The sequence below is a fragment of the Mustela nigripes genome, chromosome 8, assembly GCF_022355385.1.
Source record: "Mustela nigripes isolate SB6536 chromosome 8, MUSNIG.SB6536, whole genome shotgun sequence".
Lineage (NCBI taxonomy): Eukaryota > Metazoa > Chordata > Mammalia > Carnivora > Mustelidae > Mustela > Mustela nigripes.
Window position 1 is genome coordinate 18,490,571 of NC_081564.1, and position 24,355 is coordinate 18,514,925.

Sequence of the window (24,355 nt, forward strand, 5' to 3'; positions counted from 1 at the left end):
TAGTGTCCTGCACGGCCACAGACATTGGTTTTGTCTGTGTTTCAAGTCATTGTCACTCCAGGGCCCAGGTTGGTGGAACAGCTTGCCTGGGACATGGCCCTCCACATGGCAGAGAGAAAGGGTGCATGGCCAGCCATCCACTGGCTCTTAAAGTTTCTGCCTGGAAATAAGTGACATCACTTCTAGCTCAGCTTTCATTGTCTGGGGCATGTCACATGACTGTACTCTTCTCACACGGAGAGGCAGTAAATATGTATGCCTTATGATACGGTCTGCTGCCACCATTTCAGTGTGATCTCTACAGATTCATTTATAGAATTGATTTGGCACAGGCCCATTTTGTTCCCTTCTTGATAGTACGAGCCACTGTTCTGGATTAACTCTGTCCTTGTCTCTTGGATCAGTCAAGGAGCTCTGAGTCACCCGTATACCCATTCTCAAGTACAGCACAATTTCTAAATCCAACCTCCCCATACACTCATTCATCTGTCGGTTCATCCCAGAAGACGGCCACCCTGTTGCGGAAAACAACTTTCAGATGCCAGAGTTCTTTAAAGAAACTCAGGGTTCTGGCCTGCGTTTCTCTGAGCCACTGAAGGGTTGCTGACTTCCCCCTTGGGTCCCGCCTTACCCCGGATGGGCTGTGTACCAGACACTTCCATGTCAGGATCAGACCAGTCTGGCCACCTCAGGAGGGTGCTCGATCGCTCAGGGAGCTCTTTATCTCTGGGGGCTTGGGAATTCCATGGCCTACCTGTTTGTCCCAGTGAGGGACAGGGAATGCCAGCTTCGGTGCTCAGGCAGAGAGAAGCCACAGCCAGCTGTACCACCGCCCCTGCCCACCTCCTCCCAGGCCCCGACTGAGAAGCCATGGAGGAACAATTAATATGGAGCCTGGATATAGTCGTAAGGGGCCCCCTGAGCATTTGTGCTCGTCTCTTCTCAGCTGGGTATTCTGGGGATGCTGCTCAGAAGATATTTATAAAAGGAACGCTCATTCCCTGGGGTGTTCAGAGAGGCAATGACATAGTAGGGGCCCCCTTGATGTGGCTTACCTGGGAGGTCTATAGGAAGATGGAGGTTTGGCAAGCTATAACCTCCAGCCTTGCTCCCAAGAGGAGGAACCTGATCAGAAGTAGACCTCCCTGGTTATGGGGTAGAGGAGGGTGGGGGGGGGTGCTTCTAGAAGGCAGGAGGTGAGGCTGTATGGTATGTAGAGGGGCTTAGATCCTGAGCCTGCTACCTACATGCTGTGTGACCCTGAGTAAGTCACATTGCCTCTCTGAGCCTTTGTCTCCTCTTAAAAAAATAACTTAGCATTTGTTCAGTTGTCAAAGGTGTTACACGGCTTTAACGAGACCATTCATCTCTTCAGCAAATGCTTCTTTTGGATCTGCTGTGTGCTGGCAGTTCGTCAGAGGACAAGACACTGTCCCTGCCCTCATGTAATTTACTTTCTTGTTGGCTTGGGGAGGAGGGGACACAGTGGAGAATAACAATAAAAGATATTTACCAAGTGGTGGTAAGAGCTGTGAAGAAAAATAAAGAGAAGTCCGGGGATAGAGGGGCATGGAAGCGTGTGAACTTTACTCAGGTGATTCAGGAGGAGTCATCATGCAGAGACCTAATGAAGGATGGAGCCATGCATGTGTGTGGAGGGAGAACATTCCAGAACCGGAAGCAGCACGTGTGAAGGCCCCAAGTTGGGGGGTGTGCAGTGCTTGGCTTGCTTCAAAAACCCCGTGGAGGTTTGTAGCTGGAGCAGGGAATGAGGAGGGCAAGTGGAGGCTGAGTAGTGGAGAAAATCACTGTTTAGTCATGACCACTTGGAAACCATCACGAACCTATTGGCTTCCAGCAATACAAATTTGTTTCCTCATGGTTTTTGTAGGTCAGGAATCCAGGCACAGCTTAGTTGGGCTCTCAAGGTCTCATAAGACGGTACTCTGTGGTGTGTGCTGGGGTGCGTTCTCATCTGGAGGCTCAACTGGGGAAGGATCCCCTTCCGTGCCCATTGCTGTTTGGCAGACGTCAGTTCCTTGCAGCGAAGGACCGAGACCCCTGACTGTCAGCTAAAGGCTGCCTAAAGTCTCTTGCCACATGGGTTTTCTCAACATGGCCCCTGACTCCATCCAGCCAACAGGGAGAATCTCTAGAGCCAGGCAGCTGGCAAAACAGAATAACATCCTTCGCTGTATTCTGTTGGTCAGAAGTGAGTCACAGGTCCTGTCCACGCTTAAGGGGAGGTGGTCACATAAAATGGGGGTGCTAAGGGAGCACCTTAGTGTCCAACTGCCACCAGCAGTCAGTGAGGGTAGAAAATGCAAGGCTGTGAGGAGGGCTTAGCAGGACATAGTGAGCATGTTGGGATGTGACAGGCAGCCATGGGAGGCTCTTGAGCAGGGAATCAGTGTGAGAAATTGTGCCTGCTTCAAGTTATGCATTCCAGAAATAGCCATTGCTTTTATTAACAATCCAGCTCCTGGTCAGAACATTGGTCACATATGTGGGAGGGAGAAGGCAAAGGGGAATTGGAGAAAATAGAGCTCTCCTTCAGGCTTTTCCTGAAAATGCTGTGTGACTTTCTACAAGACCATCACCTCTCTGGGCCTCTGCCCCTTCTGAGACAATGAAACAGAGGAGATGCAGGGCTTGGCACCTGGGACTTCCTCAGCTGAGTGGGGAGAGTCAGATGTTAAGCAAATAATCACCGTGGCAATTCACCCCTGAAGTCTGATCCCAGCTTTGTAAAATAACGATCTACAAACTGACAGGGAGTAAAATAACAGTGATTCTTTTTAATGGTGGGATTGTGGGTGGTTTTTATTTTCTTCTTTATAACTTCCTGTTGTTAATATGTTTCTTTGTATCTCGATCCATATTTCTCTTTCACAGCAAAAATGGGTACCTTCTGTCGTCAGAGGACAACCCTGACTGTTAGGGCTTTTGGGGTGACCGATCCCTTCTTTCACTGCCCTCCCCACAATGCTCAGTGCAGCCAACTGGGGGGCTCCCTCTCTCCCCACATTGACCTTTTTGAAAGAGATGTTTCATCCAAGTAGGTTTCTGATTTCCAGCCTTCTGGACCTTAATTCTAGCGGTTCTCTTCAGACCATGAGTTCAGAGCTGGTCTGTGCAATTTGTAGATGTGAATTTGAACCCTTGGCTCCATCGTGTCCTAGATTTCTCTCCTCCAGCCTCAGGCCCCCAGCTTTAAATGGGGGCAATGATAGCCCTTGCTTCCTAGGGATGGACGAGGGGGAGAATGCAGTGGGAGGGGGAGTCTCAAGGAAGCCCCACAGAAATGATGGTGATCTGTGCAAGATGAAGAATTAATGAGCTGCAAGCTTCTCTATCAAGCATTTCCACAGGCAGACTCTACGTCTGTGGCACCCCAACTCCATACTCAAGTCCCCAGGGAGGGGGGGCGGGGGGGCGGGAGGCACACTGTAGCTGCCACCTCTGGTCGCCTAGCAACAGGGAACCCAGTGGTTCTTCTGAATTCCCGGAACACTGTCAGGGCTGGGGTGGCGCCGACATCCAGTTACATGGAAGGGACAAAATGAGCCGTGTGCACAACCTCCCCACAGGATCTGATCCCTTCCCAGAGCCTTCCTAAGTGAGATGCAAGATTTTGGAGGCCACAGAAGGGTCAGGAAACCAGTTCTCTCACGCGGGGAACACGTGATCCCTGCAGATATTCAGTCCCAGCCAAGAACTGGCTGTGGCTGCCCTCTTGGCCTGTGGGGTCCTGGGCTGAGCCGAGTGGGGTATCCTCTATCACTCAGTGCGTGCAGGCTCCCTTCAGACCAGGAGGGTGAAGTCCAAGCTGTTCGCACACTGTACCTGAAAACTGAGCGGGGACACCCCCCACCCCCACCTTTAGAGGCAGACTTGCCAGCATCTCTGGTTCTAAAACCGGGAGCCTTCAATAGGAAGTCTGCGGGCTGGAGAGGTCTGCCCTGGTCTTCTCCCTGCCCTCCTGCCTTCCTCCTGTGTCCATTCACAGATGACCCTTGAACAGCATGGGAGTTCAGGGCGCTGACTCCCCACAAGGTCAAAAATCCATGTATAACTCTTGACTCCCCCAGAACTTAACTATTGACAGCCTACTGTTGAGCAGAAGCCTTGCCGATAACATCGACAGTCAATTAGCATGTATTTTATGTGTTACATGTATTACATGCTGTATTCTTGTGTTTGCTTTGGCAGCGTGTATATATATATATACATTGTTCTTACAATAAAGTAAGCTAGAGGAGCACCTGGTGGGCGCAGTCCGTTCAGCAGTCTGTGCTTGGTTTCGGCTCAGGTCATGATCTCCAGATCCTGGAATCCAGCCCTGCCTCAGTTTCAGTGCTTAACAGGGCAGGGGGTGTGGAGGGTGTCTGTCTGCCTGAGATTCTCTCCCTCTCCTTCAGCCCCTCCCCCTGCTTTTGTGTCCTCTCACTCTAAAAGGAATCAAATAATCTTTTAAAAAATGTAAGCTAGAGAAAAAACTGTAAGTAAGAAAATCATACAGCAGAGAAAAGACATTCACAGTACTCTACTGTTGAAAAAAAATTTGCCGGCAAGTGGACACATGTTGTTCAAGGTCAACTGTATGAAATGTTTTCCAAGCTTTTCCCCTGGGAGAAGGTGCCTGGGAGATGATGGTGATTGCCATGAACCCCTCCCTCATGGAGTTTCCAGTGGCCACAGGAAGACAGCTCAGGTCCACATATGTACACCTGTGGCCCATGCGAGAAAAAAAGAGCTAACTCCATTCACTCAGAAAGGACTGCCTTTTATTTGGAAATGATGTTTGTCATTATTTAAGGGTGTTAAAATCATCCAAAAACCCATTTTGAAACAGACTGTGTTTTTTGGGGGGGGTTTCCTGCTGCAGCAGATTAAAATGTTGGGAGCCCAGTGTAGCCCCCTCCCCATCAGTCTTTCCTTACCTCCTTTCCCCCTTTCTTCCTTTCCGTGAATTATCATGGCTGTGAAACACTGGTCTCTGCTCATCTGGCTCCAGCTTCTTGTCTGACAGATGGGATTCCTGAGCCCAGACATGGCTGAATGGTAGCCACTAACTCACACCTCTGCCAGCCTTTGGCCCAGTTTTCTCTGCACTTCAGCTGAGGCACACAGGCCGCCAACCCCCAGCAAATCCCTGAAAACACAGGCCTATTTGGTGGTCTAGAAAAACTTCGATTTAGGATTAGACCAGACGAAGTTTATCCTGGTTTTTCCATTTATGTGCTGTGTGACCTCAGGCAAGTGAATTAACCTCTCTGAACTCCAGTTTGTCTGTAGAATGAGAATGATAATAATAGTACATCATAGAGTTTCTGAGGGAATTCGTTATGAGAGTGTCTTCCCAGCTAGTAGAAGCACAACCCCTGGTTTCTCTTCATCACCGTGCCTCACCTTTTCATAGTACTATTAGCTAGGCTTTTAAATGCTTTAAGTTTTTCCACCAAAACCATTTTGCTAAATGATCCTTGCTAGAAAGCCGTTGCCCCCGGCCTTTCATCTTTACTTCATGGCAGTGTTCCCCATCCTCTAGGGCACAGTTCATAGGCCTCCTCATCCAGGTAGCCTTCCTTCCTTCATCTCCCATGGACCGACTCATCTGCACTCAGCACACGTGTTTGTTTACACACCCGGCACTCCTGATGCTCCTTTGAAGGGGCTGTGGCCCCTTGGGTAAATGTTATATGGGCTCCTGGGCCCTGGCTCAGGTTCCTTGGGCCTGGTTCAACAAATGATGTCTCTGCACCCTGGGGCCACTGGGGGAGCTCATAAAGCAGTTCTAGGCTTTGGCAAAACAAGAGTATGGGCTTTGGGCTGGAACCAAGGTTGAAGAGGCACATCCCTACCCTGGGAGGAGAGTCAGACTCGCCAATTTGTGTGGTCTTCACAATGACCACGTAAAGGGAGGGTGACTATTATCTCCATTTTACAGCTGAGGAAACTGAGGCCTAGGGAGACCATGAGACTTGGAATCCAGGCCTGGATCCCCACTGGGATCCCCACTCTGAGCCTCCTTCTTTCCCCGGGAAACCCTGTGCAAACCCCACTCACACTAAGTTAGCCCCAACCTTGTGAAGGTCCCCCTGTGGCTAATAATAATATCTGATGATATTTCCATGAGAGAACAGAGAAGCAGCAAGGACGTGTCCCCTGTGGGAGGCTTGTGACCTCTGAATTCAGGGGGAAATGCTCTTTTAACCTGCTTTTTAGTCCCCTTTGACCCTGGGCACTTAGTCCAGGTGCAGCTAGGAATCCCTTCCCTTTAGGGACAGGGAATGGATCCCGATGGTCCCCAGCCACTTGACAGCCACAGGGCCCACCTGAGGCCTTGAGCCCAGTGTGGGTTCCCTAATTATTGCTGGAAACCATCCCTCGCCTGTCAACATGCTATAAATAGGGAGCTGGAGGAAGAATTTTAAAAAAAAATAATGCCACTGGCTCTTTTCCCCAGTGGGGGTGAGTTGAGTTAAAAAAACCATTGGACTAGCAGGCATCTTGGTGTTGGAAAGCCTGAGGGGGTAGAGGGCAGCCTGGGGGTGGGGGCGCCCACATTATCCGTTGTTTCCATTCCCATCAGCAGCACAGGCTGCAGAACTGGGTTTTAAAGAGGAGACTCCTCTAACAACTGGCCTCTTGGGCAGTGACCATGACCGGGATTTCTCCAAGGCCACTTTGCCTGGCTGAGGCCCTGCAGACATATTCCAGGGACCCTAGGAATGTTTAGGATTGGGAGGGACTGGTTTGGGGGCCCCCCTACCTGTGCTTCCTCTAGGAAGGCAGCTGCATGAGAGCTTGCTGCTTGCTGTGTGTATGCAATTCTCTCCACAAAGCATGTGTTAAAAACCCCAGTGACGCACTCAGAAGGCTATCTCCATTGAACGTCAAGTTCAAGGACCCAAAGGAGGTCCTTGGTGGATAGGACTGTGTCAGCAGGGTTAGGTAGTATAAACAATAATGCTTACAATACTAGTCATCAGAACCAGGCAGGGGATCAGAGAGGTGAAGCAAGTTGCCCAGGGTAACACAGCTGGTGTGGGGCAGAGGCAGGATGTGACCCAGGTCCCTCTGACCTCAGATCCAACATCAGAACACTTGGACTTGCACATCACGTAGCTTTCCCAAGGTGTGTTGCTCGAACAAATCCCTTGCCTCCACTTCTTTCAAGAGTCACTCTGCCTCTCCCAGCCTTGCCCCTAGGCCTCATCAGCAGATCACTGAAATGTTATTTGTAATGAAAACATCGGAGGACAATAGCAGTTCCCAGGGCCAAGCCTGCCTCTGTTGTAATGTTGCTTAAAATAAGCATAGGCTAGGAAGCTAACCAAGGAAGCATGCCAGAGTCTGGGCTGCCTTGGTTTGATTCCCATGTGTCCCTGTGTGGGTCACCTCCCTTTGAACCTGGAACCATCTGGAGAAGGGGATATACTGACCATGAGTACTGTGCTCCCCCTCCCCCAGTGGGAATAGAATATTGGAAGCCCCCCAGATTTGGTTTTCACATTTGGAGATGACATTTATGAATGCACCCAGCAAATGGTCCTGCATGTAGACAGTTGGTGCCTATTTGGTGTTTGTGAGTAAAAGAAGAACACCGTGCAGCAGGGACTATTTAGCGTCTGAGGAACTGGATGAGCAGGGCTGACCTCGGCCCCTGAGGGTCCTCGGTGGGCTTATATCCCTCCCTTCGGGAACATAGTAAGGACCTAATGCTTGTGTGCTCAATCCGTTGTCTTTATTTGGGAAGCTGGAGGTTTGAGAGTGGGCAGTAGGGATGCTAGACTTAGAATGTGATTTGGGGAAATGGGGGTGGGGGTGGGGATGCTCAGCCTTGACTCCTAAATCAGTGCGCCAGATGCCAAAAAAACCATCTGTAGTAAAAGAGTGTTTAGTGTGATAGCCTGCCCGCAGCCCGTTGCAAAGGCCTGTGCCTCCTCCTAGGTGTCTCCCTGGCTGTCGTCCTCACCTCCTTCAGGTCTCTGCTCAAATGTCTCAGAAGAGAGACATCGCCTGACCCCAACAGCCCTCTTTAAAATTCCAGTCCCCCTGCCCCCCAACTCCTCAGCCTCTGCCCGGCTTTTTTCTCCATGGCACATGTCCCACGGTGTCCTCTGTAGTCTGTGCTGTATTTGGTCCGTGTCCCGTGCTAGGGCATCAGCTCCCCTAGGGCAAGGAGGACCTCCCACCTCATTCCCATGCCTGTGCACAGTAGGTGCTCAGAGGAATGCAGGACAGGAGGACAGGCTTCCTGGGAGCCAGCCAGGGCATTCGCACTAATTATTGAATTTAATCTTTAACAGCCTGGAGAGGTGGGAGGTGAACCCAATATGGTCCCAACCTCAGAGGTGGTCAGTCTTGGAGTGGTCACAGCAGTAGCAAACCCCTGCTGCCCTTTACCCAGAGCACTCTAGGAAAACTCTGGGTAAAGACCGTGTGCTTCCTAGGCTGTGGAGAGCGGGGTTTTGAAAGTAGGGTAGTAGTTCCCCTGCAGAAGAGGTGGGGCCAGGAGGGCCAGGCAGTCCAGGTGGAAGGTGGCCGCAGCAGACGCTGGCACTGCTTGTCCCACACAGCCCAGCCTTGCTGGAGCAGAATTTGTACAAGGAGGTGTGTATGTAGCCAGCAGCACGCATGGCAGGTATCCTGGGCCTTGCAGGTGCCCCGCCAAGGAGCTCGAACTTTCTCCAGGTGGCTTCAGTCCCGGGAGCGCTGTCAGCCCAGGGGTTTCCAGCTCCCTTGTGATTTTTGCCCCTGGACTCTTGCAAAGGCTTGCTGCTGAGGTTTCTGCCCTGCCCCAGGATTCCCTGTAACGTCCTGTGTCTCAAGTGCCTCTCTCTCACTCCCGTGATTGCTTGGGTTTACCCTCCAGAGAACAGCATTGAGAGTATCAGGCAATATTTTCTGGAAGCGGAGGGTAGTCTTTGCTGTAAGAATCTCAGAATTCCTATAAACACTGCCAGCTCCTCGGAGGGTGGAAGGAGGGGGTCAGGGTGCTGCGGTGATCCACGAAGTCCGAAAACACCTCATTACTAAGAGCTCCCTGTATCATCCTGCCTCTTTGGCTCTGTGTCTCCTGCTGGCTTCTGAGCCAGAGAGAGATGATTCTGACTTACGAGCATCACCATAATTGCAGTCATTTCCTGAGTACCTACCATTTGCCAGGCACAGCGCCCAGCCCTTTACATAGATCATTAGCCTGTGAGTTGCTGGCATCGGCACTGGACAAGGGAGCGATTCCCTGCTGTCACGGAAGCTCAGAGAAGTGGAGGGACTTACCCAAGGCCACACAGCTTCAAAGTGCCAGGGAGCCAGGATTGGAGGCCGGGTCCATGCAGCCCCAAGGCACCTGTCACCCTGGCATCTCTTCCCTGAATCGCTGTGACCTGCATGCTCTCCAGCTAACATCCCAGCCCCTCAAAGCCTCAGCAGCCTGAGGAACCAACCCGTGGCTTCTCCATGCCTTTAGGAATTCACTGGAGGTGCAGATAGGCATCAGGGAGGAGGCAAGCTGCATATGGCTTTCTTGGGAGGCAGGTCACCTCCCCAGGGCCTTGCATCCTCCCCTCTCCCTGAAATCGGGCCCTGGGGACCCTTTGCATATTCTCCAGCTCAGTTGCTGGTGGCAGATCCACCGCCACCCCCAACCCCCGCCCACTGCTGAATCTGGAAGTCCGGGATCATCCCAATTGCCTCCCTCCCCTGCAGGGTCCTGTTAGTTTCAGCTCCTTACATTTTCCTTAAAGGATTAGTGCTTCCGCATCCCTTTGCTGTGTCCCATGTCAGGCCTCTAGGGGTCTCTTACCTGGACTGTGGCGATGGGCATCCTTCCCACTGGCCCCTTGGCTGCCTCTCATGCCCCCTTTCAGTTCATCCTTCACACAGAAGCTGGGGTGTTCTTTTTGCCTTGGCATGATATTCTGCTGTATACATTGTCCCTCCCTGACTCAGAGCCTTCCAGCTGCATTTTTATATCACTCCCAAGATACAAATTCCTCAGGCTCCATGGAGTTTCCTTGTTGTGTCCCACACCCATGCCTTTGTTTTAACCACCTCTCTCCTTCCACTGGCTAACTCCTTCTCTTTGGGAAAGACTTGACTCGAGAGTCCCCCCCCCTCCAGGAAGCCTTCCTGACTTCCTCCATGCACTTCCCCATGCCGCATCCATTTTCATCCATTGCCCTTCCAGCGTGCACCCTGTTGAAATGATCTGCTTACACGTCCTCATCCCCGCTCAGTTTTATGCTTCCCCTGGACAGATGCCTGAGGCAGCCTGGGCATCCTTAGCAGCGTGCTGGCATACAGTAGGTGCTAAAGAAGTGCTTGTTGTCCTGGGCATACTCCAGGCAACCTCTGAGCCCCCTTTCAGATTCCACAGCTTGTGCAGTGGACATGGTGTTTCCTCTGGCTTTCTTGTCATTTTAGTGGTTTTCTAGAGCATGAGGACCAGCAGGGAGCCACCGTTGGCCCAAGAGGGTCTGCCTGGAAGCAGGGCCCCTGGATGATGACCCCCATTTTACAGAGGGGGATATCGAGGCTCTAAGAAAGGGACCCAACGAAGGGCACACGACTCATACAAGGCATGGCCTAGGAGGACTTTCTGAGCCTTGATGACCCCTTCTCTGTGCTGAGCGGAGGAGGCAGGTTGGGGTGCAGGGCAGGCCCCACAGGACTATGTGGTGGAGATTCTCTCTGGGAAGTACTACTTGCAGCTGAAGTTTCTGCCCTGCCCCGGGCTTCCCCTTAGTGTCTGGGGCTATCCCCCCATCCCCTGCACCCTTCTCTGAGACTTAATCTGCCTGCTCCCCTCCTGGGCCTTGGCTTCCTGGCTGGTCTCATATGACATCAAAGCCTGGGAAACAGAACCTGGCTGGCAGCAGTTAAACCTGTGGGTTTGAGATCTGGGGCCCCGTAGGGCTGTGACACTAGAACCCACTTTGCAGTTTGGTGGGGGGCCCTCTGGGGGCTGATGGAGTGAAGCACAGTGCTCAACACCTGGCCCCAACACGCTCACCCAAGATGAACCAAGACACCCGAGTGCCTGGGTGTGGCCCCCATACCGAGATGGGCCCCCCTCTGGAGGCTGGACATCACACACATATCTCAGCAGCCTCGGAGGGCTTCATGGTTGCCAAGTCGGACTTCCTTAGCCCCGCTAAGTGAGCTCTGACCTCAAGGGTTTCTCCAGCGTGCACGGAAGACTGCACAGGCCCCAGCTCCTTCCGGATGGGTCTCTTGTTTTCTTTGTGGGCTTGACCAAGGTGTGGTGTCTGCCCAAACAGGTCTCTGGGCTCAGCTGGTGTCCCTGTCTTTTGCACCCAGCCGATCTGCTGGCTTTGAGTTGGGGGGCACGGAGCCTGACCCCGGCATCGTGGACTCAGAGCAGAGGTTGTGCATGCTTTCACCAACTGGGGACCCAGTGAATCCTGTGCTGAGTGGACAGGGGGCAGTTCTGTCCTGACTTGGGGCATTTTCCAGGGCCTCTGGCTGCGGTGGAGGGGAGCAAATCTAGCTTGGAGTGGGAACAGCCAGCAGCCTGAGCCCTGGCCAGGGTCTTTGGACAAAGCCACAGGCTGGGCTGGGCACCAGAAGGAAACAGAGCCCTTGGCTCTGTCCAGGGCGATGGAATGTCAGCCCGGCCAGACTGGTTTTCTTCCTCCACCAGGCCTGGGCTCCAACAAAGGAGCCTCCATGCCTGCTGGTGACAGGGAGCTTCCAGGCGAGGCCACTACCCTTGCCTGGCCCCTCCTCCAGAGGAAGAGGTGCCCGTTCATGCTCTGTGCTCTGAGCGCTCCCGTTCTCTGCACCCCGGCCCCTTCTGGCCTCCTCTGCACTGTGCTCTGCAGGCTGGATGGGGGGCGGACAGGGGTGTCCGTGCCGGGCACTGTGCAGTGATGTAATAGGCTCTTCATGACCGTGACGTTGTGCCTCAGCTTGAATCGCCTCCCCCAGGCTGTTCCTCACCTACAGTCCCTTCTCTGTTTGTCCCCACCTGCCCAGATCAGACCTGCTCTTTAAGGTCCTGTCACCTGCCCTCTGTGAAGCCCTCTGTACCACCGCTCCAGACCCCCTGCTCTGCCTGAGGCCCAGGAGTACATGGGATAGGACACCTTTATTAATCACAGGGCCCAGGATGACCAAGAGGCTGATTCAAGGCATGCTTTTCTTTCCTTGCTCCTTTTAACCTACACGTAATGACTCGGACATCCTTCCATATCAACATTTAAAAATTGACTTCCGTGTTTTTAATAGCAGCACACACAGCCTTGCCTTGCAGGGACAGACCATGGTTACACATCAGATACCCTGATGGGAAGGCAACTGTGTTTTTGCTGTTACCAAAAACAGTGCTACTGTGAACATCCCTGGGTGTGTGTGTGTGTGTATCTGTACATCTGTGTGTAATTGTGAGTGCATGTATTTGAATGTGTTTTAGTGCGGTATGTGTTTTTGTGTCTGCACGTGTGTTGTCTGTGTATTTTGTGTATATGTGTATTTATGTGTATATGTGTATTTATGTCTTTGTGCATATCTGTGTGTGTTTTTGTATACATGCGTCTGCATATGTATCTTTGCACATCAGTGTTTTGGCGCTTGCACGTATGTGTATCTTGTGGACATGTGCATAGCTGTGTATGTGTGTTTGTGTACATATTTGCATGTGCATGTATTTCTGTATACATGTATGGGTTTGTGTGCACACGTTTGTGTATTTGCGTGCATAGCTCTTGGGCGAGTCGCCAGGGGTGTTGGGGCAATGCTGGGATGTCGGCATGTGCTCCCCACCCCGGGTCCTGGCAGAGACAGCAGCGTCCTGCTGGGGAGCCATGCTGGAAGGTTCGGGCCCCTAAGGCGGTAGAGAGACACACCCAGCCTCCAACGAGTCCATGAGGCTCACACTTCCGTGTCAGGGCCACAGTTCTGTAACCTGACAAGTCGAGCTCCAGCCTGAAATAAACATGACAGGGATGTTTCGACGTGTGATGTTTCAAAAAAAGGAAAAAAAAGAAAGAAGTCGAATTTGGCTTAGATTGTTTTAAGAATCCCTCCGAAAGGAGCCAAGTCAGGATGGGCGGGGAGCCAGTCCGTGAGAGGAAACACGAGGAAGCCTAAGAGAACTACATATTTATACAGAATTGTACATGGTTAACGTTTATTTTCTTAAAAATCACTAACCACAAATGCGACAAAATACAAAAGAGGGAGCATAAAAAAGCCTGTCTCCTTCTTTCCCCTTCCCCCACCCCCCAGTTCCCTTCCCAGGGACCAGTGTTACCATCATTTTCCGGTGTCCTTCCCCAGTAGCCTGTGCATTTTCAAACATTCACATATATTTTTGTTTTTACATAGATGAGAATGTATTTTTTTCCTTGCAGACAAATGGCAGCCCGTTCCACCTGCTTTCTTCACAAGCCCGTGTAGGCAAGGAGGGCGTTTCAGATCAGTGCGTCTCCATCTGCCTTATCTCTCTGAACAGTTATTTTTAACAATTAAGTAGCATTCCATGTCATGGCTGTTCTATCATTGGAGTTAAACACATTTTTTAAAAAAGATTTATTTATTTATGTGAGAGGGAGAGGGAGAGACCGTCTTAAGCAGGCTCTGTGCTGAGCACAGAGCCGGACGCGGGGCTCGATCTCACAACCCTGAGATCACAGCCTGGGCCAGATGAAACCAGGAGTAGAACGCTTAACCAACCGCACCACCCAGGCACCCCTGGATTAAACACATTTATAAAAAAAACAAATTTGCTTTTCCCTGGGCCCATTTTAACCTTAGATCTGTATACCTTTTATTCATGGAAGCTTAGGCTTAAAAGGGAAACTGAATTTGTTTTCATGCAAAGTGTATCTCAGTACTTCTAGAATGTTCTATGCTACCCCGCCCCTCCCGAGAAGGTTCCTGATTATTTTGTGGATTGTCTTCCTTCCCTGGATCAATCTTTCCTGTTTTGTACCTTGAAAAAAAAATCTACTCTCACCATTTGTCAGCACCCTAAACATGGTGTTTTAGAACAAAGGTTTGTGTCTAAAAGTAATAAAAATTAAAATTTAACGGCATGTAGAAAAACTGATGGTTCTATGATATGTCAAGAGTTGGAGTAAGCAGTACTGTCATTCGTGGACATTAGAAAGGGGACAGGGGATCATTTATGTGTTCGTTCATCCATCCATCCACCCATCCTGTCCCCTGTAGCTGTCTCAGTTGGGCACTGGGGTTTGAGGGTGAATCGAGCCCAGTGCCTGCCCTCAGGGAGCTTACAGTTTGGAGGAGACAGTCAAACAAACAGTAAAGCACAGCCAAACCGTTAAGTTCTGTGATGGACTGAGCACAGGGGGCTCTGTGGTTCCCAAGGAGAGACAGAGCCCAGCTACAGATGGAGGCAGTCAGGAGAGGCTTCCTGGAGGAGGTGATGCCTGAGCTGCACTTGAAGGATGCACTGTGAGCTGACCCGGGGCTGGCACTGGCCAATGGCTGATGGGCTATACCAGGAAGTTTCCCAGACAGGCATTTCAACAGGAGAGCAGGCCATAGACTTGGCATCTGGCCCACTGGGTTTGAACTGGGCTTCTCCACTCACTCATGGGACCTTGGGCAAGTTGCTTCTCTCTGTGTGTTCCATCTTCTCATCTGGAAAGTGAAGTACTAATAGGGCCTCTTACAGTTGTGGGAAGGACAAAATGTAGCAGCTGGGCAGGCAGTAGGCCATAGAGGTGTCTGTTGGTAGTGTTACTATTCATCTGGGAGATGGGGCATTGATAGTATCTATTTTGAGCTTAAACTGGATGATCTGCATAAGAAATTGACTTGGTACCTGGCACATAGTTGGTGCTCCTTATATGTTCATGGTCATTAATTCTTATTTTTCTCTTGCCCACTTGTGACATCCAGAGTGGGGACCCCAGGTTGCCCCTGGGCTTCTTGGATCTGAGGGAACCCTGCCTCTAAGGCTGGCGAGAGCCTGGGCTCCCGCAGCCCAGCTGTCATTCCTATGTATAGCCTTGTCGGCCAATGGGAGAGTCAGGAAGCCCTTGTTCTGGAGTCCTGGGGGCATTCCCAGCCGAAACCCAGCAGGCCTCCCTAGCACCATCTGCAGACATGTGTTCCTGTCACTTTGGATGATGCACTTGTCCCATGGAGACAGCGTGTCTCCACCACACCGGTCATCTTGCAGCCTGCACACCCCACTGGGTGGCTTGGTCCTGGAGGGCCGTTGGACTGCTGGGCGGAGCTGGGGTCCAACTCCTCACATTTCGTGGTAGAGAGGGGCGGCCAGCTCATGCCCAGGTCAAGGGAAAAACTCTGGGGTCTGGTTTAGGCAGCTTCAGCTCTCAGTTGAACAGTGGGACTGTTGGGCCTCATGAGGGTCTGATTGCACATTGTTAGAATGTTCATTAAAATGATGTGTCTTTTGGGGGAATCAAACCAGCAGACTTCACTGCCATCATCATCAAGCCAACCAGCAGCCTTGCACTTACCACCTACTGGGCAAGTGTAGGCTCTCACTGGACATTTCACAGAATCCCCCCTTACCCCCCCAAGCACCCTCCCCATCCCCATCATATGGATGGGAACATTGAGGTTCGGAGATGCTCAGTCACAGCTAGCAAAAGGCAGGGCTGGACATGCCCCTCTCTGCCCAGTCTTAAAACCTGTCCTGCTTCCCAGCTCGACAGAGCCTCGGTGGGCTGGGTTCATTTCACATTTGCATCCTGAAAGTTTGTGGTTTCGGTTACTAATCACCGGGGACTGCTGGCTTATCCATAGGGTGTTAATAACAGCTGGTTTTACTCAAGCCCCCAGGTGTGAAGAGCATCCTCTCCTCATCAGTTAGGTGGGCGAAACCACGGGAGGTGTGACCCACCAGTTTCACAGGGAATAGCTGAATCCTCTCCACTGGGAAGCGGCGGCCAGTTCACACAGGTCACACAGGTGGGCTTGGTGGATGCTGGGCATCAGCCAGCAGCAGAGGTTAGCCGTCAGATGGCAGAGGGCCACGGAGACCGTCCGTCTCCGGCCTCCAGCTCCCGAGCAGAGAGGAAGTTGAAGCTCAGAGAGGGGAGGAAGTTGCTCAAGGTGGTCAAGAGGCGAAGCCACAGCGGAAAGGAGCACCTGTGCCCGTGACCCTCAGTCAGGGGATGACATCCAGCAACAGGTGTGTCTCTGTGGGCGGCACCTGGAGCTGCAGTCCAGGTGGGACCCCCAACCCCAGGCCCGGCACACAACCTCCTCCACATCTCGGTCTCTTGCCCATGTGTCTGTCTGTCTTTGTTCTTCCTGCTGCTCTCTCTGCTTCCGCTTGCCCGTCCATCTCTCTGTCTGTCCTTCAGTCTCTCCACCCTCCCTCCTCCACCCCAAGCTTGCCACCAACCCCGAGATGACCCCAAGACCTTTCTGCCCCACTGAGTGATGCCTATGGTGTCCCCCGAGAAGACTGCGGCCAGGTGACTGGCCCAGATCCTGAGCTGGGCCCCAATCCAGACCTCCACGATGTGGCCATGCCTGGCCCTCGGTGCACTGTTGTTCTCAGAGCCCACTGAGAGAGGTCGGCAGCTGGGATGGCACCAGCTTTACCCGGGAGGCGTCAGCCCCCGCCACTGGGCAGTATGCCGCAGCCTAAGGTGACATCGTAGGCTGCAAGGAGCCCACAGGGAGGGGACATTGTATGAGGTTTTGCTGGCAGCACTGGGCTCAGTCTGAGGACTCTGCCCGCCCTGCTCCTCGTCCAGTTCCTTCTGGCCTGGCTGCCTTCCCTCTCCTTCTTTCCCTCTCCTGTCCTTCCCTTCCCTCCTTCCCTGGCTCCTCCCTTCCTGCCTGCCTTTTGCTTTACTGAGCATTTTCTAAGTGCCAGGGACTGCAAATAACACTGTGAATCCAAAGTGAGAAAATGCAACTCACCCAGTCAGGGAGATTTTTTTTTTTTGGTCCTGGGACAGACAGGCATCCCACGAATCATACAGGTGATGGGAACCACCAGCCAGGATCAGGCCTCAGAGGGCGAAGACTCCAGTCGGGACTTGGGACTCAGGCTAGGGAAGCCGCCCCCCGGCCGATGCTTGTGGGGCAGCCCTTGGCCAGGCAGAGGGGTATCCTGGGCAGAGGGAAGAGCACGGGTTCAGGCCTGTGGTGTGAAGGGGCATCATTGTGGCCACAGGGGCAGGCAGTGAAGGGGAGTAGACGCAGCAAGGTGAGTGGGCACTGGACCTTGGGGTTCAGAGCAGGCTGCATTAAGATGGCCAGTGCTCTTACTTAAAGAACCTGGCCTGGGGTGTGCATGAATGTGACACACTGGGGGCCCCGTCCGTCTTGGACCAGCAACCCCCCTCATTCTCCCTTCCTGGCCTGAGACTCCATAACGGGTGCCACTAGAGATGGACTGTGGGGGTGGGCACGGGACAGGGAGTCGTGACACCTGGATGCCGGGCCCAACCAGGCATCCCTCCCTGTCTCCAGCCCTTGGCTTTCTCATCTGTAAAATGACCATGGAGGATCCGACAAGCTCTCCAGTTCAAGCCAGAGCGAGGAGACGCCGCATGGGCTTTGGGCGTCAAACCAACCCAGGTTCAAATCCCAGCTCCACCACACCTTGTAATTGTATGAGTTCGGGCATGTCCCGTTGCATCTCTGGGCCTCAGTCTCCTCCCTTGTAAAATGGGTCCATGATATTCCTACCGAATAGGGCTGCTTGGGACCATCAGACGGCAAAATGAGGGGCACATCGCCAGCGCTCAGGAGTGTCAGCCCTTGATATTACCGTTACTGTTACTCCTCAGCTGTTGGTGCGAGACTGAGTGGAGCAGGAGAGAGGAAAGGCTGCGGTCCCTCAGGGGCAGAGACCCAGCAGGTGTCACAGAGCCTGCCTCCCCGCACAGCTGAAGAGTGTAGAGTTGCAGAAGGGGGAGGGGATGTGCATCTTGAATTGCTGAAAACTGCTCTGTCAGCCCTGGAGTGCTCTTCCGATTCAAGGTTCTTTCCCAGGCTGATGTGTCAGACACCCCAGAATACATACAGGCGCCTTATTTTCTCTTTTCCCCACCCCCTCCATAACTACATTGCCTTTTCTGGTTAAGAAGCTCACACCCACTCACTGTTAAAAAAAAAAAAAAAAAGTTATTTTTGGAAACACCTTCCTCCAACAAATATTTATTCAACAACTACCCTAGGCCAGGCTCTGTTCTAAGTGCTGGGGTGCAGCACTGGATGAACAGTCCCCGTTTTCATGCAGATGGCAGTCAAAAGGATAGAGGTCAGGGCCAAATCCAGCCAGCCACCTGTTTTGTCAATAAAGTTTTATTGGAACACAGCCATGCACACTCCCATATTGTCTGTAACAGGCAGAGTTGAGTCGTGGGGACAGAGACTCAACATGGGTGCCGGAGCCCCAAATATTTACTATCTGACCCTGTAGAGAGAAAGTTGGCTAGGTTCTGATATGGGTTAACAAGTAAAGATTTCTGATTCGTTCTTCATTCATGATGCATATGATATGATTGTATTAGAGGTGTGATTTAATAAACTATATTTGATTTTGATTGTACTGTCTGAGTATAGGGGGATTAAAACTTCAAGTTCGGATGCTACACAAAGTCAGCATCATTAATAACAGCCTGTTATTCCCCACTGATGGTGTCACTGCCAATGGTTTGCTGGGGGGCCCTCAGAGGTTTCCTTTGGCTTGTGCTCATTATACATTTATGCGTTTGTTTCTACAAAACCGGTATTTTACACACATACACACATGCTGTGACATTACCTTTTTTATTTTTTTCACATTTGCTAGTGTAAGATATTTTTTCTGACAGTAAATACTCTTTTGGCTGTGTTTATTGAGTCGTGTGGATAATACCGTATTGCATTTCACTGATCCTCGTCTTATTGGACATTTAGGTCATTTCCAAGATTTTGCAGTGATGTCTGCAGTATTTTGCAATGATATTTCCAGTATTTTGCAATATTTGCTCCCCTGCAGGGAGCATCCGTGTTCATAGATCTTGGCAAGCGTGTCTAATGATTTTCTTGAGATAAATTTCTGGAACCAGAATTGCTGAGTCGAAGGTTACGTGTGTTTTACATTTCAGGATGTGTGTTCAGTGTGTTTCAACACGGCCCTTAGAGGTGAGTGTTAGCCTGGTCTCCCCAGCATACTGCCCACCACAGCTGTTACGAAGTTAGCCATTTGGGGCTCTGGGCTGATAACCACCAGAGGCTTGGGGTTTGGTGAGCTACTGGTCTGAGCAAGTAGTTTTTAAACCTGCCAAGTTCTGAGGTTTTTCGAGAGCATTCCCATGTACATTTCCCTATTGTAATAGACACTTCTCCTCAGAGCCTCTCCAAGCATCCCGAGCATCCAGGGAAAGGTGGGGCGGGTGGATGTTGGGGGAGGGGGCGCTAGGAAGAGCTCCAGGACAGGAACTTGGAGTCCCAGTTCTGCCTCTTCCTCCCTGGGAGAACTACAGCAATTCCTGTGTTCTGTGCCTCAGTTTCTCACGTGAAAACTGAATCATCTCAAGAGTCCTTCTTGCTTTAAAGGACACGATGTGATTATCCTTGTGCGGCAAATGACAACTGAAACGTGGGTGGGTGTTGGATGGCTATCCATCACGGGTGCACATCGCGAGGGTCCAGCTCATGTTCCAGAGGGGGGACTCCCCGGGACTCCTGTGGGCCTCAGGTGGATGGCTCTTCATCCTGAGTTTCTCCAGTGTGTGTTCAGACTGCCGGTCGGTATCTGCTTGCCTGTGGACAGTGAAGGTCTTTGTAGCCTCTGAGGCCAAACTGACTTGAAAGAATATCCTGCTTTCGAGCCGATTACAAATCCGACCTTTAGAAAGTGAACATCCGCTTTGTCCAGACATGGGAAGCACAGAGAGGTTAAGTAACTTACCCAAGGTCACACAGCTCCCATGTAATGAATCCAGACATTCTGGCTCCAGAAACCGTACTTGTCCAAGAGAGACTGAAAGGAAACAGGTCAATTGTAATTATGATATTGTGGGAAGTTCTACAGTAGTGTCATCCACCAGAACTTTCTACAGTGATGGAAATGCTCAGCTGTTCACTGTGACAGCCACATGTGGCTATGGAGCCCTTGACGTGGCTGGTGCCACTGAGGGACTGAATTCTTTGTATTTTTAAATTTGGACAAATTTAAATTAAATTCAAATAGCCACATGTGGTTAGAGGCTACCGTATTAACTAGCACAGATAGAGGGACTTGGGATCTAGGGGATGGTTCAGGGAGGGCTTCTTGGAAGAAGAGCCCTCAAAGTTGAACTATGAAGGGTAGCTGAGGGGTGGAGGCTGCTCCAGCAGGTCTAGAGGTAAGAGAGTGAGTGGCCTGGGGCATAGAAGGGTGGCACAGCCAAGTGGAAGGGCCCAGACTGGGGAAGTGAGGGAGAGAGGAGTCAGGGGTGTTGCCCTTGGGAATCTCAAGTGTGGTATTAGGCGGTGGAGGGAAAAAGCACTCATCCCTGCCTGTGCACGAATTCTAAACCTTTGCAGAAGGGCCCACAGACAGGGATGGATGGAAACCCACATGTTGCTGCTGCACACCATTAATAACAACACCACCCCCACCCGCACTGCCTCCCTTGCCTCCAGACTATCCGAGGAAGGTCAGAAAGCAATTCCCCCACCTCCTGCCCTGATTCCTACCCTCAGCATTCTATGGACCTTGCTCTTCTGATTTCCAGAGGCCCCACCTGGACCTCCCTTCCTCCATCCCTGAGCACTGAAAGATCCCCCGTCCCTGGGGGAAGGACAATGAAAATGGTTCTGATCACCAGGCTCCTGGCTCCTAAGCTGAATGGTTTCCCAAGATTAACTCCCTGAAGCCACACAACCAGCGTTGCTTTTCTAAGGAGACTAAGGCTTGAATAGGTGGAGCCCCTCAGCCAGGCCACATGGGTCAGGGTGGGTGCGGTGATGGGGGGCAGAGTGGAGACAGCAAGCACTCCTCTTCCCCCTGAGCCATGACCCAAAGCCTCCTCCTGCTGAGCTTAGCATGGGGGGAGGGGACAGACGCAAGACCCCTCCCTACATGTGCTTGGGGCAGCCATGCCAAGCCCAAAAGGAACCCCTGGAGGCTCCAACCTCTGGCTTCTGAATCTGACCCATGCAGGGGATTCAGTTAGGGAATGCCTAATTCTGTGACATCTTTGAGAAACAGTGAGCATCTGGGAGCATGCACAGATGACCACTTCCATTCCGGGTCCCTTGGAGAATTCTTTTCGGGGTGCAGGGTGTCTGGAATGTCAGGTGGTCTTTCAAGGCAAAAACCTCCCTCGTTTCCCCAAGTGGGGACTGACTTCATCCCAAAAACGTGCATATAGCTACCCCCCCACCCCTGCACTGCCCATGGGCTTGGCAATTGGGCAGCCCGTCCCACGGCCGGCTCACTCATCAGGAGTCAAAGTCTTAAAAATACATCACCCCTTGACCTAGTGATTCTGTACTTAGGAACCTCTCTTGTGGGAATAATCACAGAGATGTGTCACCTGAACCTCAAGGACATTCGTCATGTTGTTGCTTATAACAGCAAAATACACACACACACGCACACACACACCACTAAATGCCCAGCCATGGGGGATTGGTTCCATGAACGGTGCTGAGTTCAGCCAGTGGTATCTTCTTCAGCCATTTAAAGAAGAGGATTTGGATGAAGTACCCAGTAGGAATTCTGGGCAGGACTGTGCCAGAGTCTTGTCCATGGGTGACGGGTGTTTTTAAAGTGTTGTTCTTTGTGCAATTCTGTAATTTCTAAATGTTTTGCAACAAACGTGTATTCTTCTGGTGACTTGGAGAAAGCATTCTGCAGGCAGGGAGTGACACTGGCATTGTTCGAACATGATCATTAGCTATCATTCGCGTCCTCTAGCGCAGCCAATTATCAGAGGCCGCTGAGGGTTTTAGTCCAAATTCCTGTCCTTGCATACCCCGCTCCTACAGCATCCCCTTGAGCATGATGGGGTACCTGAGTATCCCCAAACGCTTCATTCCCCTGGACCACATAGGCTTGTTCTGCCAGGGATGGTTTCGTGGAAGCTGCGTAAAAGCATGGAGTGTGGATGAAGGTGATAGAACATTCTGGCCTCAAAGCTGGCCTCAGCTAAGTTACAGCCTCAGGGGTTGCGTCTGTGTCGTGACCACCCCCCAGCCCCAGTTTCCGGGTGCCTGCTGCATAGTAGGTGCTCAGTAAATTTCTGTGGAGTAATTAACCTCTACATCGAACTTTACCTGGTACAATAGGGAATCCAGGGTAGGCAGGAAGAGCTCAGCAGGGGGAGAGACCACTGTGGGTTGTAACGACTTTGACCAAGAGGATAGGTAGGAAGAGGGAGGGGCACAAGCAAAAGCACAGAGGCCAGGATGTGTGAGGCTTGCATGGGACTCAGTGAGGAGGTCAGGGAGGGTGGGAGGAAGGGTTTGTTTGGGGTGGGTGGCGGAGAGATGGCACTGGAGAGGAAATGTGGGGTGGGTGGCAGAGAGATGGTACTGGAGAGGAAATGTGGGGCTCAGTTACAAGAGCTATTGGATTTCCTCTGGGGGACAGTAGGGAGCCATTGAAGGTTGTTGAGCGGGAACGGGCTTTTAACTTGCCGAAGTGAACAGGGTAGGGAAGCTAGCAGTTCAGTCTTTTAATGGAGCTCCGTGGCTGCCCTCATTGTGCCAGAACTCCTTCCAGGTGCCCTGGGCAAGGGCAGAGGCAGCCACTGAGCAGGTAGATCAGTTTGCCTGGGGTGCAGCGGACCCAAGCGTGTCCGTGTTTGGACACGGACCCAAGCCTCTTGCCCAGGTTTGAGTTCTGCTTCGCCATAGGCTGGCTCTTTGATATGGGACATGTCACTTCACTGGTCTGAGCCTCCATGTTCTCATCTGGAAAATGGGATTGTAATCAGGATGGCCATGGAACTTCAGTTCAGTGGGGTGGTGTACAGACAGCTTGGTCGACACCGGGCATGTTAAATGCTCTATGCGTGCTGTGTTGGAAACGTGGTGGTGGTGGGAATGTGGGGGCAGGGGACAGCTGAGGGAGTGCCCTGAGGATGGGCAGCGTGCCGGGGAAGGTGATACCTTCATCCCAGCTTGCTTTTCTTTAACACCGACAGGCCTGCCTCCTATGGTGTCTTGGGCACATTGGGACAGTTGGTCACTCGAATGTCCACCCCAGACATTTGGACCAGCCTCTGAGCACAGTAGAGAGCTGGGCAGGAGGGGGCGGGGATTGAGCTGAGGGTGATGCCATGTGATCTGTGTCAGCCAGGGACTGGGTTCTGAGCATTTCTCCTGGCTGAAAATCTCTCCTCTCTGGCTTGTCTCTACAGGACCAGCTGAAGCAGTGTTTCTCCAGGCGGCCCCCCGAGGCCAAGGACACCGACACCCTTGTGCAGGAAGCTGACAGCCAGTATGGGACATGGACAGACCAGCGCCAGAGCGGGGAGAGGTAGGGCCTGTGGGGCTCCCGGCTGGGGGGGTAGGGTGTCTGGATGGAAGGCAGCATGGCCCCCGTGCCCTCTCATTTCTCTATTACTCAGACCTGTTCTATCTTTAAACAGCAGAGTAATCCGTTCTTGTCGGAAAAAAATTTAGAAAGTACAAAAAATTATTTTAAAAGGATACGTGAAATGTCCAGGATAGGTAAATACATAGAGAGAGAGAGAGAGTAGATTAGCTGCCGGGGGCTGGGAGTGACTAGGTAGGGGCGACCTTGCCACCTTCCTTTTGGGAAGATGTTCCAGAATGACATTGTGTGATGGCCAACTTTGTTATGTGTATCTCACCACGATAAAAGGAGTTACAAAGAAAATGAAAACCACCTATAATTCCCAGCATACAGGCCATCAATGAAGACGTCGATGCTTCTCTTTCAATGTCTGTCTAGACTTTATTCAGTGTGTCTGTGTGTGTTTACAAATAGAGCAACATATTCCACATGTTGTTTCATAAGCTGTGTCTTGCATTTAATATTGCCCCAGCGGATGGCTCGTAGGGCCCTCGGATGTCTGCCAGGTTAGGACTATTGCAGAAGCACTATACAGCCTGGACACAGGAGGCAGGCAGCTCAGAATTCTAGCTAGCCCCACCCTAGCTGCCGATGGGATTCTGGGTAAATGAGTCTGTGCTTTGCAGAGTTGACATTCCTCCTCCGTTGGAAGGGTACGACGGGGTGGACACTGCGGGTTCTCAGCTCACGTCTTCTGTAGCCCAGGGCCCCAGGATCTTGTGGTCATGTGACCGTGGTCAGGGTGGCAGGATCTTTTGAAGTCAGAGGGACCTGGGTCGACTGCAGCATGGCACCCTGCTCGCTGTTTCTCTGCGGGACTCGGTTTCCTTGTCTGTGGGT

At 51.8% G+C, this 24,355-nt stretch overlaps 1 protein-coding gene across 9 annotated transcripts in view; it reads left to right on the top strand.

Moving 5' to 3' along the window:
* KIAA1671 (KIAA1671 ortholog) overlaps positions 1 to 24,355 on the top strand; it is a 182,220-nt gene that overhangs the window by 144,495 nt on the left and 13,370 nt on the right. For all 9 annotated transcript variants that reach the window (XM_059408686.1, XM_059408690.1, XM_059408685.1 and 6 more), the window contains one exon: positions 23,337 to 23,455. In XM_059408686.1, coding sequence (XP_059264669.1) covers positions 23,337 to 23,455 — 119 coding nt within the window. The remainder of the gene's footprint in view (positions 1 to 23,336; positions 23,456 to 24,355) is intronic.